The sequence below is a fragment of the Pleurodeles waltl genome, chromosome 1_2, assembly GCF_031143425.1.
Source record: "Pleurodeles waltl isolate 20211129_DDA chromosome 1_2, aPleWal1.hap1.20221129, whole genome shotgun sequence".
Taxonomy (NCBI): domain Eukaryota; kingdom Metazoa; phylum Chordata; class Amphibia; order Caudata; family Salamandridae; genus Pleurodeles; species Pleurodeles waltl.
In genome coordinates, this window is record NC_090437.1 from 1012332059 (window position 1) to 1012348683 (window position 16625).

Sequence of the window (16625 nt, forward strand, 5' to 3'; positions counted from 1 at the left end):
ACTTCCGGTGCAGATGCAGAGCTGTTCAATGCCACCTACCGGAGGCCAGATGTTCTGCTCAAGATTTTTCAAATCCAGTCTGATGCAAAGGGAATATTCTAAGGTAACGAATCTTAGTCTTGAAGTCTCTATCAGATCGAAAACATACTAAGCATGCACTATTTAAATGTATTTACTGATCATGAATTAAATAAATATTCAAAGCTTAAATTTCTACGGCTACGAAATGGAAACCTCGATTTTGTACTATATTTTGTAAGTATATTGAATGGCTCACATGCATCTGTAGTCGAAATTTAAACAACACTACGCATGTATTGAGATGTCTTTGAAACATTATTTTGCAAGCAAAAGGATATTCTAACCACAACCCTTCTGCCCGGTCTGTAGCGTTGACTTTACAGGTTTAATAAGGTTCTTATCTGCGGGCACAGAAAAGGGCAATACATAATTGATGTTAGTGCGCAGGGGCGGCCCCAATACGGCGTTCTGTGTCATCCTGCTCAGATGTGAGAGTTGCGATGGAGGCCAACGGCCAGTGCGCAGGAGTTATTGTAAGTTTCTGGAACAAGCCTGATGCCTGGAGAGCCGCACAAGGTGAGGTCTGTGGTCAGACAGATTATACATCAGAAAGCGTTACGGGAAGTAAGTATGCATTTGTAAATTATGTAGAAGAAATGTACATTTTAAGGTATGTAATCTGTTTAGGAATTCGGTAAGGATATTATGTAGCTCAAAGAGCATATATTTCAATGAGGAATAGAGTAGTATTGCTCAAATGACACTAGAATATCGGAGCAAGATGTGAAGTATGAGACATAGAAACATAAATGATGCAGTAAGGATTATGGCAAGAAAAAAATATAAACGCCATGTTTGATGTGGTTTCCAACAAACTAACACCTCTGTTGCCTACTGATAAAAAAAACAATCTATAAAGAGTTCAGTTTCTTTCTGATGCAAAGCAGAAGCTCATAAGCTTATTCCCGTCCCCAGTGAATTCAACACAAAGGTGTGTGCTTAGTCGCACATGCCTTAGGAAATATTCTAGTGACACAAAAATCACAGATCATAGGATCAAAAATAATTCTACACGTTTCTGTATTCAAAGCTTTTACTTTCCAATGTAATTACATTCTAACTTGAGATCTCTTCCAGAAGTTGCTTTTTTACATTTACTAAATAAATTAAAATAGACGGCTTTAATATTTGTACTATTTCCCTGAATGTTACAAATATTCGCCAAAGCTCCCAGCCTCTTAAAAATCAAATGGTGCATGGGGGACTATGAAATGTAAGGTCGAAACAATCAACAAGGAACTCAACATGTCAGTCAGATTTAATCAAACTAAGAACAATTAAATAAAAGCCCGATAAGCCCACAAAAGATTACCAGTTTGGGTATATTTGACCTACAATTCAAGGACAAAATACAGTTGTGCAATTGTAGCCAATACTGGTGCATTTCGTCTTGTGTGGTTAAAGTGGACTTCTGAACTAGTACGTTTCTAGCAAGGGTCGCAGAGCTGCAAATATTGATCCAACCAAGGGTAAAATGGTGGGAAATTGTAAAGAATGCATTTATAAACAGTGAAATGTGATGATTGTGCATTAACTTAATTATGAATATTAGGTAGTTGAGCAGGAGTACCAGGACACTTAATAAACAACTATTCAAAGAGGCTATGCACCAGTCAATAAATTCTCAAAAGTCAGCTGGAAGAGGACTACAGCAGGCTGCAATGGAGTGACTGATGAAGTGGATTACTTTCAATGACTTGGCTTCTTCACCAAAAAGCAATATAACTCAGAAAATGCTAACTACAATTGTGTTTGCCCAGTTATTTAAGTTCTATGAGGGACACTTGCAAATAAATATGATGAGTTTCTCAGCAGAAATAATATTTAATGGTTTCCAGATTGAGCTTCCTTCCTTCCTTGTGCAGATATCCACCATGCAAACGATACAAATCGGTAGAATTGGGCAATGGCTTCCATTGTTTCTTTAGCTTTTCTTCCTTGGGAGAACAGGCATTGATGTTACTCAATCCAACAAGTTTCTTCAATTTCTCCAAGGGCTACAAAATTTCCAAATCTACATGTCGCACATCGGGATTTCGTTGCTGAAACACAAGTGAAAACATTTTTAAAGATGGAACTTTAAATTAGGCTTCAAGATTTGCTGTTTTCGGAAGAACGTATGCACTTAAACATGCAGAGAGTATCAATACCACAAATAAACCCATAGGTACCTTAATTAGAGACATCAGTCTCCCTGATTAAAATAATTAATTTGCACAGCCATCTTTATGATTTATGTTGTCTTCTGTCAACATTTCTACTGATCTAAGCTCTACCAGAAACATGCTTCCATATGACCAAACATTCACCAAGTTATTAAAATGTAATACAGTTTTGCTATGAAGGTTAGTTACCATCATAAACTACACATTAATATACAAAATATTTGCTACGCATGTCCTCAAACGTGCTTCAAGATAAAAAATGCTTTTTTCCTCATACTACTTGGATAGAAAATGTTTACATAAAATATTCACAGGCTTCGTTAACCCACCAATGGTATATTATTATTCAATAATAATACCATACACCCTTTACTTTTCAGTGATATTAACAATGTGGAGTAAAAACTCATGCAGCCACCACTTATAACAAGAGAAGGGAGACATAACAAAAGTAAGTATAACTTACTGGTCAAGTTGCAGACCCTGAATATGGGTGTGAACATTTTGAAAAAAGTGTGCAATGCAAATATATGAATATAGCTCCATTTGACGTATGCCATCTGAAACTCGGTTAATTAACAACAGTCCCATTACTATTCATGTTATATAACTACTAATGCAAAATAGTAGCTCAGGCGTACAGGGCCATGTCATAAGGCCCTGAGAAAGCCTTACGGTTTACATGTTTTTCTCTTGGTGGTGCCGCAGTAACGGAGGGGAACGGAGAGAGTCATACATACGCAGGTAAAATATGGTATAGGCAGTCAGCTCAACGAAAACCTTAAAATCAGATCAAAGGTATCACTGGATCTGAAAACAAAAAATGTTTTTTTTCAACATTAAGCAACAAACAGCACTCATGAAAGTAACCGTGTAAAGTCACAATTACCATATGAATTTGGATTGCCACTGAGGGATAGCACACTACTTTACATTTAAAAAAAGGCATAAAATGTAAAATTTTGTTAGTGCTGCTGAAATTTAGGTTCACTTGTTCACTAACAATTAAGATATTAAGTCCTGGTCAAAAAACGGAATTAAAGTAAAGTTAATGAACAAGTTACTTAACTTGGTAATGCCTTTTCCGGTACAGACAGTCTAACTGCAAATTCCTAACCTTAGAATATTCCCCAAGCGTCAGACTGGATCATTGTTCAGCTCTGCGCTGGTGTTGTCAGCATCGAAAGTAACATCAGATGCCTATATATAGAAAAGAAGATGCCCATGCCATACCTTCCCAGAGGTGGATCTGCGAACTGGTTTAGAACAAAAAGTCCAGGAAGAACGAATGGGCAAAATGCCCATCACAGCAGACCTGACTCAGCGAGCAGTAGTGCTTCTTAAACATATGGAGGGGTGTCTGTGTGGCAGCTTGACAGATGTCCAGGACAGGTATCCCGCACTTACTCATTCGTAGTAGCTTTGGCCCTGGTGAAGTGAGCCTGTAAACCTTTAATGGCTTGGTTCTCAACCAGTGCATAGCAGATCTGTATGCAGAGTCCAATCCATCAGAGGTGGTCTGCTTCTGCGCTGCCTTGCTCCTCTTTGCTCCAATGAACCCAATAAAGAGCTGATCGTCCACCTGATAGTCTTTGATGCAATTAGTATAGAATGATAGAGCTCTTTGGAATCCAGTTGATGGGAGTCTCTCCTCCCCCTTGGACAGCTGAGGAACAGTGTAGTAGGCAGGCAAAGTGATACTCTGGCCAGCGTGGAAAGGGGTGAAAACGTTTGGGGGGAACGAAGCACATGTCAGACGAACCAGCTAGTCAGAGATAAAGGTGGTGTATGAAACCTGGACCAACAGAGCCTGAAGCTCATTGACCCTCATGGCCGATGTAATGGCCATCGAGATCAGCAGAGGGCAGCTATACAGGGGCTCGAAGAGAGAACACATAATACAAGTGAGGACAAGATTTAGGTTCCGTGGAGGCATCACAAAAGGGGTAAGTTGGAAAAACATGCTGCACACCTTCCAAAAACCTAGTAACCCCTGGTACCTTATAAGGGGGATGGTTGATCCAGCAGCAGCAAGAAAGCCAACATAGCAGACAGATAATTTGTAATTGTGCTGAGATCCAGGTCTTGCAGGGCTAAAAAAAAGAGAGCAAACAAAACCTCAGCAAGAGGCGCAAAAAAGGGGTCCATATGGCGCAAGGCGCACCAAGTCCCAAGCTTATCCCAATGGCAGATGTAGACTGTTTTAGTAGAGGGATGCCTAACTGCCAAAATGACACCACAAGCTTCAAGAGGGAGTTTGAAAACTCTCAACTGTCGCTGCTCAATCTCCACGCATTAAAGTGGAGTGTGGGCAGGTTCGGGTGCATGCTCAAGAGTTCTGGATACCAAACCCGCTGTGCCCAACCTGGAACCACTTAGATGATTTACGCTGACTTTTCCTGATCTTCTTGAGAACTCAGGGCAGCAGTGCAGACAGGCTTACAGGAGCCCTGAGCCCCACTCGAGAGGAAATGAGTCTCTGAGTGAGTGCCATTTAGGAAACTTCAGGACGCAGAAGTGCTGACATTGTGCATTCTCAGTCATTGCAAACAGATTTAACCAAGGTTCTCCCCAGTCTCAGAAGGGACCTTGCACCAACTTTGGTGTGTAGCTGCCGATTGCTGAGTTTGTCTTCCCTGGTGTTCAGAGATTCCGCAAGGTGTTGCACAATCAGGAAAATGTCCTGACATTACAGCCGTGTTCAGAGGTACAAAGCCACCAAGTACATGGTCTATGACCCTCAGCCTTTGAGGCCTGCATCACCAGGCTATCTGGGGAGGAAAAGGAAGGTTGGATCTCCTGAGGCAGGACAGTGCTGATCATTCCGTGCACAGGAGCCCCTGCGCAAGGCTTCGTCCAGGCCCCAGGAGCATGTTGGTGAGGGATTTGTTAAAAGGGGAACATGGGATCAGATGAACTCATCCCAAGTTGAAGCATCTCAGCTGGGGGTCAAGGACCTCTGCTGCCCTGCGCATCAAGGTGGCAAATGGATGCACCTTCCACCAAAACCTGGCCTGGAGGGAAAAGCACACCAGGGCCTGGGGAGGCATCCAGACCCATGCCATCTCAAAGTTCATCATACTAGCTGTCATCATCAGGATCTTCGAAGGGACCACACACCATCACCTCCTTCAGGAATGTAGGAATCAGTGTGAAAGTCTAAGGGATATGATGGCTGGCAGAGACGTTGAGCGTGCCGAGGCAGCGTGAGATTGGTGTCAGGAATGGCAATTGGCTAGCTGTCAAGCAGCAGTGCTAGGAGGGACAGAGCCAGAGTTGGGCCACTAGTCAAATATATAGATTAGACTGTAACACATATAGTATTGAAGCCCGAGAATTCAAGGGAAGGCGGATTAGACCATCTGGAGGGCTAATCATCTGGATAAAAACAGCACTTAATTAGTAAAGTGGGAATAGCCTTCCCAGATTTATTAGTACTCAGACTGATACCAAAACAAGGGATTCCTCATCTTTTAGTAAATGTTCACAACAGAACTACCCACAAAATAAAGAATATTTGATCTTGAAAACTCTGGGTAGCATTTTAAACACTTATAGTGAAAGTTACCGTATGATTATTATGGGAGATTTTAACACCTGTTTTGAGCCCTATGATCCCATCCTAGATTTGATTAAAGATGAGGATGAAAAAAGGGGAATTCCACCCTTACCTCAGTCTAGGAGAAAGATGAGGATGAGTGCTGCAGCCCTACAATTAGTAGACCTTGTAGTGTCCTATGTCCTTGATGCTGGCAATGGTTGCTCTCCATCAGATCTCTGTGCTAAGCGCATCCCATGCAGGTAATATCAGTACTTTCCAAATCCCCCAACTCCCACCACTTCAACCCCTGACTGAGCCTCCTCCCTGTGAATCACCTCCCTTTTACGGTCTGCCCACTTTGTCAACTCTGACCACCAGTGATAGACACCAGGAACCCGGACAGACTTCCAACACAGGGTTAGTTGCCTGAGTGCAAGCATCAAGGCCAGATCTAAGAACGTGTCAGGGGCCTTTCGAGCGACCGAACATTCGGGGAGGCCCAGCAAGCATAAGGAAGGATTCAGAGGAAAGCCTCTATCTGTCATCCCATAAGCCACAGGCAGTCACAACTGCCAGAGGGTTACACAGAGATTCGAGGTGCCCCAAAAAAGCGATAGAAGCGAATTATCTAGCTCCTGAAAGAATCTTTGGGGCAACTCCAATGGGATTCCTGCAAACAAATAAAGCAATATAATTATCTCGGAAACTGCTATACGTCCACTGACCCATAAAGGTAATGAAGTCCAGAGAAGGCAATGAAGCAATGCAGCCCAGCCAACACACACCCAAATATCCCCTTACATAACAAATCTGGGGCGTGGTAAACAGTCACTCCAAGGTACCAAACCTTATTATGCTCTCATCTCAATGTTGGGGCCATGGGGTTTGGACCATGTTCAGGGGCTTCCCCCCCTAAAGTAATACACACGTGACTTAGTCCAACTGACCAGAAGTCCAGAATAAACCCCAAAGTCCAATAATTTTGCCACTGCCCCAAGGAGGTTGATGTCTCTCCCTCATGTCATCCATGTACAGAGAGAAATAAGTACAGTTGAGGCAATGCTCAGGGCCTAATTGTGTAGTCCCCGGCTAACCGTGCAGGCAAAGGGCTCCATGGCCAGCACAAATAATAAAGGTGACAGGGGCAACCCTGCTGAATGCCCAGCTCCACTGCAAAGACATCTGATATCAAAGTACCAGTGCCACAACACCAGTATAAAGATACTTTGTCCATTTGACGAAGGGCATGCTTATCATAGTTGCATGCAGGAATTCCCAGCAGAGCGAACTGAACGCTTTCCAAAAGTGCGAGATGAGTAGTGCCTCTAGTGGAAGGTGCTCCTGACGGTCTAAGGCCAGAAACTATTGCCGGATATTAGGCATGGTGCTACACAACGCGATGAAGTCAGTTTGATCCGGATGGACTAAAGAGCACAGATGAGGAAGTAATCGAGCCGCCAAAAATGTCACTTAAAATTTTGAAATTTGCATTAAGAATAGTAGAGGGGGGGGGTAAGAATTAAGAAGAGGGACAGAAAGGGAGTGACCCAACGGCTGCTTCCCACAGTGAGTTTGGGAGCGGGCCACGCTGCCAGGAGTCATTGAAAAGTGCCACTTGCCTACGAACAAGGTGTGACACAAAGGCTGTGTAAATCCTATTGAGGACAGGTACCTTACCCCTTGCCATCTCCTTAATTGCTCCCTTTACCTTCTGCTCTGCAATATTCATACCCAACTGATCCACCACCGCAGACTCAAAGGACACTGGAGGAGCATCTGCAATATAGCTCATCACTACCCCCTCATCACTCTCCACCCCCGAGGAGTACAGCTCACGTTAGTGCTGTAGGGCCACCAAATTGATCTCCTCCTGTGTGACTATATCATACCCTGAAGAATAGAGTGAACGTCCCTGAAATCTCACAAAAGTCAAACCAACATCCTGCCTGACTTCTCCTGCTCAGCTTGTGCCCTAGCTGCATACGCCCTAAAATCAAAGCGGCAAAGGTGCTCCATGAGCCCAAATAGCCTCTCTGGCTCTTCCAGAAGGCGACCCCTACCATCCAGGAGTCCCCTACATCCCATCTGGAAGACCATCGAACACCACTTCCTGCCGATGAATATCTGAAAGAAGCTGGGTGCGTACCCCCACTCTTCTAGAAATCCAGTATCCCCCCGGTCAATACTTTCATAGCCTCCCATTCTACCCAAAATGACGAGGCCGAACCAGCATTACTTGTCCAGTACCGAGAGATGTGCTCTCCCGATAAAACCCAGAAGGCCTGATCGTCCAAGAGAGCCAGATCAAAGCACCATGTAAGCACACTAGGCCTAGATGAGGACCAATGAACATGCCCAGTACAAGAGATTGGTCAGGATATGTTTTCGCCAAATATTTCAGTTCCACTACTCTGCCATAAAACTCCCTACAAGTGTAAACCCTGTCAAGACAAATCTCAAGATAATGTAGTCTATTGCAGTAGGAGTACACACAAGCTGCTCCAATAAAACCCAGAAGGCCTGATTGTCCAAGAGAGCCCGATCAAAGCACCAGATATGCACACTAGGCCTTAATGAGGGCCATTTTAATGTACCCATCAGAGGAACGCAGTCATAAAATATTTTCTCCAAATATTCCTGTCCCACCACTCTGCCATAAAGCACTCTACGTGTGTAAAGTCTGTCAAGATGAACCTGGAGATGATGTAGTCCAGAGTGGTAGGAGTAAACACGAGCCTCTGGGTGATGAACCCACCAACAGTCTATCAAGTTTCACTGGCTAGATGACAAATGGGTTGCCGCTGCCAGTCTGCCCGTGGGTGCACTACACAGGTGCGGATTAGAACAATCCAGACTTAAATCCTTGACACAGTTAAACTCACTCCCCACCATTCTCCAACAGGGGACCATAAGTGAAAGCAGGGGCACCACCCTAGGCAAACAGAGAGGAACCTGTGGCTGTGAAGCTGGGGCTTCAAATAAATCCTTGAGGCAATGTGAAACATAAATCCACGATTTATTGTGGAAACTCCATCAGCTCCAAGCCAGCCTCAGTTCTCCACAGTCACATTCAAACCATAACATTCTAAATTCTTTGAGGTTGAAGGAAACCCAAGTTAACATAACTATCATAGACTAATAAACAATGGTACACTGTTCTATATACAAATAAAGAGAGAGACACTAAAGGAAGAATTGAGCAAGATATCACATCACCCCCTCCCCAAACACACATTGAAAGATACAATAAAAATTCACCTATCTTTTTTCACACACAAGCAATTCCCTTTTTCTACTTGCTTCCTTTTTTTTTTTTCTTTACAAGAGTAGTAAGTTGATAGTTATAAGGTCTCACCCAAGGAGGACACAACATGGTACTGGGCTTGTCTTTACTGAGGGTAAATCTGTACTCCACTACTCTTGCCATCAAAACCTTGCACCAATCCCTACCATGTGATCTATAAATTTGAACGGACTCCTTTAGTATGCAATTTCATTTCTCAATCATGCCATTAGTATCAGGGTGGTACAGAGAACATTTTTTTAGAGTAATACCTCCCTTCCTTAAAAATGACTGCATCTCAGAAGAAGTAAATTGGACTCCGTTATCCGTTAGAATACAACTTGGAGTACCGTCCAGTGTAAACACATCTTCAAGAACTTGAGGAAGTATCACAAACTACTTTCACTACAGGCTACCTTGACAGCATGTCCATTAAAGTCAACAGATATCTTCCACCTCTTCTCTTGTTATCAACTGGACCTAAAATGTCCAATGCAATTTCTTCCCACACTTCCTTGGGCATCTTTCTGCAAATCATGGGTGCTGTTCTCATCTTCAGCATCGTATCACTGTATCTACAGTCAGCACAATCTCTTACCAATTCTTCAATAAGTAAATCCATCCTCGGCCACCAATATACAATTCTTAAGCGTTCTTTGGTTTTACAGATTCCTTGGTGAACCTCATGAGCTATATCTAGTAAGGGACTCCACAGTCCTACAGGAACACCCTCTCGGTACCAAGATGTTGCTCACAAATCCTCTCAAAACATCCAAACTTACCTTTCGCCAGACATATTTTTTCTGCAGTAACGTCTGCACTTCCCTTAATTGTTCATATTTCTGAATCTCATCTGGCCACTCAATCTCTGTGATACAGCCTTCTGTAATCTTGCACACTTTGCAATCATCTCTCCACCAACTCTCCTCAGTCGTATCTTCTAGAGAGATTTCTTACTAAAGAGAATCTGCAGCTTTACTCTCTACACTAGATATACATTCTACTCTGACATTGAAATCCTGCAATGTTACAAGCCATTTTGTGATACAAGAAAATAAACAATCAATACCCTTCTTTCCAAACACTTCTTGCAAAGGTCCTTACCACAAATTCAGTTCCCCACAAAAACTGTTTACTTTCTTTACTGTCCAAAATACAGCAAGCACTTCTTTTTTAATGGCTAAATAATTGAATTCTGCACATTTAAGGGATCTTGAACTGTAAGCAGTAGTAACCATCTCATTACTCTGTTCTTGTTTGAGAAATGCCCCTCATCCTTTCCCAATGATGTCTATAAGTACATAGCAGAGCAGTCCTTGTACAAAACTTTTCAAATGCTGGGTTTTGCATAAACAATTATTTACATCAAGAAACTCTTTCCGACATTCTTTTGACCACTTAAATTGTCCCCTTTTTATCAGAAGTTCCCTTATGGCACAGATATGTCTTGCAGTATTGTACACAAACCTACTGTAGAACTCTGCCATAGCTAAGAAGGCTTGGACATCTTTTTTGTCAAGCGAAGATAGATCAGCAATGATTTTAATCAGTTTCTCTTTAGGTTTCACCCCCTCGCCGAAAACTACATGCCTTAAATATATGATTTCCGGAAGACAAAATTTGCATTTGTTTCACTTAAGTGTGATACCCTTGTCATTAAAGATTTGTAACAGCTCCTTGATTGTCTCTAAATGTGAGTCTAACGTATCACTGAAAATAAGCATATCTTCTTGGAAAAATGTAAATTCAGGAGTCTTTCCCAGCATGTCATTCATCAGCCATTGGAATACTGACATCGCGAAGCACAACCTAAAGGGCATCCTATTGAATCTAAAGACACCAAAAGGAGTTATAAATGCAGTATAATCGTTGAAATCTTGAATCGAAACACATCTGATGAAATGCGGCCGTTAGGTCCAATCTAGATAAAAATGTTGCCTTTCTAAGAATACTCATCATTTCCGTAATGTTAGGAAGAGGAAACATGTCCTACAAAACTTGTTTGTTAGGTTGCCTCAAATCAATACATAATCTGTGAGCTTAACTGAACTCTTAGTTGCTTCAACTATTGAAGATATCCACTCCACCGCCTCAATTATAGCTTCTGAACATAAACGGTCAAGTTCTTGGTTGACAGCATCTTGTAAATTAATAGGAACACTTCTAATTTTGCATGTCACTGGTACAGCACACTTTTTAAGCCGAATGCAATGTACATATCCTTTCACACACCCAATCTTCTCTGGGAAAATATTAGGAAATGCCTTCATACAGTCTAATTTAGAACTAACAAAATCCGAAACCTCAGTGCAGACTTTTCTAACTTGGACCTGAGGTGTAGCATTGGGATCCAGATAAATGCCTACCATCTTTTGATGAGGCCAGCTCAAATTGGTGTCCCATTTGACGAGAACCTATACTTTTTATTGCATGTGATTCCTTTGAAATACAATGTCAGCAAGAAAATATCCAAAATGTTCAATGGGTTTCCCTCTATAAATATAGGGAGAAACATCACGATTGTCTAATTTAACCTTACCTTGAAAGTGTTTAGCAAAATCGGAGTTAGAAGCCAGAAAAAATAAGGCCATCTAGTCCATCATCATGTTGATCTGGACTCCGTAACCACAGACCTTATCTGAAGGATATTCACATATATTACTTGTAATACAACTTATAACATTCACTACTTATAACTTGACCGGATTATTATCTTTAACATCTAACTCATTAACTTTCATTTTCTCACTTTTGGATCTGCAACACTTAGCAAAGTGTTCTCTTTTAGAACAGTTCTTGTAAATTGCTTGGACAGCAGGATAATCTTTAACATTAGCGTAATGACTAGGACTTCCTAAAACAAAGAATAAGAATTTCTGTTGGAAAATGTCTTGTGCAACTTGTACCATAAAAGATGAGTCTTCTTGTTTTTGTAATTCTTTTATGCATGTTAATGAATACTCAACTCGTTTGGCTGTCGGGGTAACCGCATTTAAAGTAGGATCACTTATGGCCTATAGCTCCTCTCCGATCTTATCAGAATTATACTGCAACATAAATTGATCCCTGATCCTTTCTTCAACATGGTCACCAAAGTTACATGAAGAAGCTAATTTGCATAAAGCTATAATAAAATCTTCTACAGAGTCATCAGCACCTTGTTTCTCTCTGCCAAAATAAAATCTCTTGAAGATTATAGAAATCTTCGGTAAGTAGTGATCATCCACGCTCTTAATTGCCTGTTCAAACTCCTTTCCAGCATAATTGCCTGGCAATGCCTGGACGCTACGAAGATGTAGCACGTCGTGAGCAGAGCCCCCAGCGACACTTCGCCACCCAGCAAATCCTTGCATATTGCTTCCTGGCAACAGTAGGACGCTAGAAGAATGGAGCACGTTGCAATTGGAGCTCCCAGTGACGCAAGTCTTCCAGCCAAACGTGACGCAACACCAAATGGGGCCCCAGCGTGAAAACCGCAGAGTTTAGGTATGCAGGAATTAAAAGAAAACAGTTTTGAGGAAATACGTTGGTAAGAAGATATAATCCTCCAAACATGAGGCCCGCTCCTTCACACAGCCAGGTGCGCTTAACCCTGAGCGTTCTGGAAAGCACAAGCGTAAACTAACTATGTTGAAGACAGCAGTAGAACGCAAAACATTAACTCAGAAACTTCGTTAGAGATGAGAAAGACCAGCGTATCAGTCACAGTAGCTAAGATAGAAGAGCAAAATTGTAGTCTAAATGTCCAGATAAGATCCAAAAATAAATCCTGTGTTGGCGTTTCCTTTGCAAAAAAAAAAAAAAAGACTATTGAAATCCGAATCCACACAATCTGGGTATCCCATCCCCATCACCAGTGTGAAGTTGGAGCTTCAAGTAAATCTTTGAGGCAATGTCAAATAGAAATCCAATATTTTTTGTAGAGAAAAAGGAAACTCCATCCACTCAGCTCCAAGCCAGCCTCAGTTTGCCACATTCAAAGCATAGCATTCTAAATTCTATAAGGCGGAAGGAAACCAAGGTAACATAACAATCATAGACTAAAAAAAGAACGGTACTCTGTTTTATATACAAATAAAGAGAGAGCTGAGACCACAGAAAGAAGTGAGAAATATATCACACAGGCCTAATCCAAATAAGAGCTCCCCACAAAAAGGCAGATTAAGAAGTAGCATAGCACTGGCCCCGCCAGCATCCCCGAAGAGTTCGGACCTCAGTCGCTATAAGGTCTCCTGGAGAAACACAACCTGGTGACCCTCCTATTGTTTCAAATAGGACAACACATTATAAGCTTAGTGGGAGAAGAGAGACCACACACATTCCATGTAAGCAAAATAATTTGAGCAGCCATGAGTGACCAATCAGGGGGAAAAAAAAACATTGAGGGAACCCGCTGGCAGAAGAAGCTCACTGAACCAAACGGGCCCCACTGTTCCAAACACACATCACCACATCCTCATAGGTACCACCTCTGGAAAATAAACAAATACACAATAAAACACAAAACAATACACCAATAGTGTCCCCAACACCCAAAGGACTAAGACATGCAACCATCCAGTTCAAATATCCCCACACACAGGCTCCAAATAGGAACCACCTAAAAGCCAGAAGGTAAATTAGATCCATATCAGAGAAGTGAAGTGGGGAGAGAGCAGCCAGCAAGATGTGGAAACCAACACTCAAAAAAGAAAGCCAATAGAACGCAGTCTGCAAGCCCCCTCTCTCTAGCCCCCACCCAACCCCATGAGGTAGAACTAATGAAAGAAAATATTAAGAAACAGCCAGCAACCAACCCACCTCATGAACACTGTATATAAACAAGGCAGAACACCCAGGGTCTCCCAATGGAGAACTTTAAACCAATTCGTCCACAGACCTGAGAGTGGCCCCAATTAGGAGGTCTTTAAGACCAGGAGTAGTGGAGTCTTCAGAGTCCTAAACGGAGGAACAGCTCGCCGAAGAAAAGGGTCGCACAAGGTCACTGCCACATCTCAATGTGGCAGCAATCTCAACCACCCTCGACTGTTCCGGCACCACCTGCATACTAGTGGGGCATCGCTCCTGGCTACTGAGAACATGCTGCAAGAAGACTAATTAGGCCCAGACGTCTCAGGCCACACTGTGCCCTTGTAAATGAGTTCAGTCCAGTCCCAGGACGCAGACGGATCTGTGAAAAAATGCACTTTATCCTCAGATTGGACCCACAGGCGAGCAAGCAACAGCAAGGAGTATAACAGTCCCATGTCGTGAAGCTGCTTCTTTACCGCCATGAAGGATGCCCTCAGCGTTTGAACCTGGAGAGTAAAGTCAGAGTAGAGAGACACTTTGGCATTGAGTTGTGTACACGGCCCTGCTGTAGGAGATGATCCATGAAATGCAGAAGGCGGGCCACCACATACTACTCTGGGGCCCCGGGACAAGTCTCGTGAGCCGGTACCCTGTTGCACATTCTAAGGCATGGAAGTTGGAGACACCTTCAGGGGCCACAGCCTCCTGGAGCCAAGTCTCCGGGAAAGCCAACAAGGGAGTCCCCCTCAGCATGCTAAGGTAGCCCCCCAATATGGACGTTATTATGACTACCCCGACTCCCCGGGTCATTCATGGGGACACTGAAGCATGACTCAGGAGCAGAGATGATCCACTGACTGAGCCACAGGCGCCAGGGTCTGCACATGGTCTCCAGGCCAGTAACCCTTTCTGACACCTTCCACGTATCCTCACGGTTAAGACCCAGATTGACAAAAAGAGAGTCAATTTTGCACTCCAGCAGTTCCCAAGAAGCGTCAATGGGGGGCCAGAAGTTTCTCAAATTTGTCATCCAATTATGCGTGTCTCTGCTGTCAGTGCCCTGCTTGATCCCCTGCTGGGGAGCGCTCGCAGCCGTGTCATCCTTAGAGAGTTGAGTGTGCCCCGCAATGGCACCAAGAGAAGGCGCAGGACCTCAGGGAGCACAAAAAGTAGAGCTACAGGAAAAGTAATCAACTCCCCGGGTGGCAAAACGGGGACAAATCAGCTGAAGAACCAGGGCTCTGAAATGGAGGGTAGGAGACAGTCAGGATAAAAGGCCGGAAGAAATAAAGTGAGGCAGATGCCCCGAGAGGGAACAGACCGGTCCCCCACCTCCAGTCACAGCAGCAGCGACAGGAAGGGGAGGTCCCCAGACAATCTGGAGGTCCCCCACAAAATTTACTTCAGCGTGCGCTGGCCCCACCTAAAAATATCTTAAGAAGGGCCTTGTTGCCCCCAACTCAGCTTATCGTTGTAGGAACGGGGCCAGCAACAAAAACCAGGGGCTCGGGACTCCTGGAGCAGTGGGACGAAGGGACAACTAGTTGTCACCCCACTCACCGTCTACAGAAATAAGACAGTAGGCACCAGTCTATCAAAACACACAGCTGCGGCTAGGCCTCAACACAGCCTCAAAAAACTGAGCCAGCTGCAAGTTTGCACCAGAGTCAAAGCCCTAATGACTCCTCTATGCCAGCCGCCGTAAGCCATAGAGTAGGGTGGCCGGGGCTCCTGGGCACGTAGGCCTCCAAAAAGTCTCTACTGAAGGGGGGTGCCCCCGCAAAGTTTCAACACTGCAGTCGTGGGCGTTAACAAAGTGGCCTCTGTGATCAAAGTGGGACTTCCATTTTGAGCACGGCGTCTGCATTGGTGCCAGAAGATTGAGGTAGTCGCACATCCTAGCTCCACACCACCTCAAGCGCACCTCTGAGGTCCTGTGCCAGCTTGCATTTGTAACTAGGGTGATGAAAGAAGCCAATAGACCCAGCAAGGCAATCAGGACTAGAATTTTAGCGTCTGCCAGAAACATTTTGTAGGAAGCTGGCCTGGTGCGTGGTGGGTACCCAAGGTACTTATAACTTATCCCAGGTATCCCCTGTATTAGTGTAGTGTAGGCAGTGTCTAGAAGCCAGGCTCTCTAGAGGTAGCGGTGGATGAGCAACCAAGGCTTATTTAGGAGACATGCAAAGTTCATGCAATATCACTGTAGTCACACAGCACTTACATGAAAGAAAACACTCAGTGTTAAAAAAATAAAGGGTCTTTATTACAGTAAAACAGTACCAAAATACTAGATAGGGAACCCTCCAATAGGAGGTAAGTAAACACACTAAATATGTACACTCGTTATCAGAAGTAGGCCTAGAAAGTGATAGAAAACAGTGCAAATGCATAGACAATAGTGACCTAGGGGGGGCCCAAACCATGTACTAAAAAAATTGAATGCAAACACAGAACCCCCACCTAGGTAAGGGTAATGTGTAGAGGGGAGCTGGGGGGTACTAGGAAACCCTAAAGTTAAGTACCACAGTTCCTCCTAGCAACCAGAAAGAAAGGAGTAAGTTACTGGATTGTTCCCAAACCACCCAAAAGGGAAGAAAATGCAACACCCAGACAAGACTGCAAGAAACCAGCGGTGGATTCCTGTGGGAGAAGGGGACCAGGTCCAGAAGTCACAGAAGAGTCTGGGAGGAGTAGCAGCTACTAACCACCCTGCTGTGGATGCGGTAGTTGGTTGACAGTAGGACGAAGGCGGTCAGGAATG

General features: G+C 43.6%; 1 protein-coding gene across 1 annotated transcript in view; it reads right to left on the reverse strand.

The window, feature by feature from the left end:
* Positions 1–1096: 1096 nt before the first annotated feature.
* SLC30A9 (solute carrier family 30 member 9) overlaps positions 1097–16625 on the reverse strand; it is a 519567-nt gene continuing 504038 nt past the window's right edge. The window contains exon 18 of the mRNA XM_069201808.1: positions 1097–2123. Within this exon, the coding sequence (XP_069057909.1) occupies positions 2079–2123 (45 nt within the window). The 3' untranslated portion in view covers positions 1097–2078. The remainder of the gene's footprint in view (positions 2124–16625) is intronic.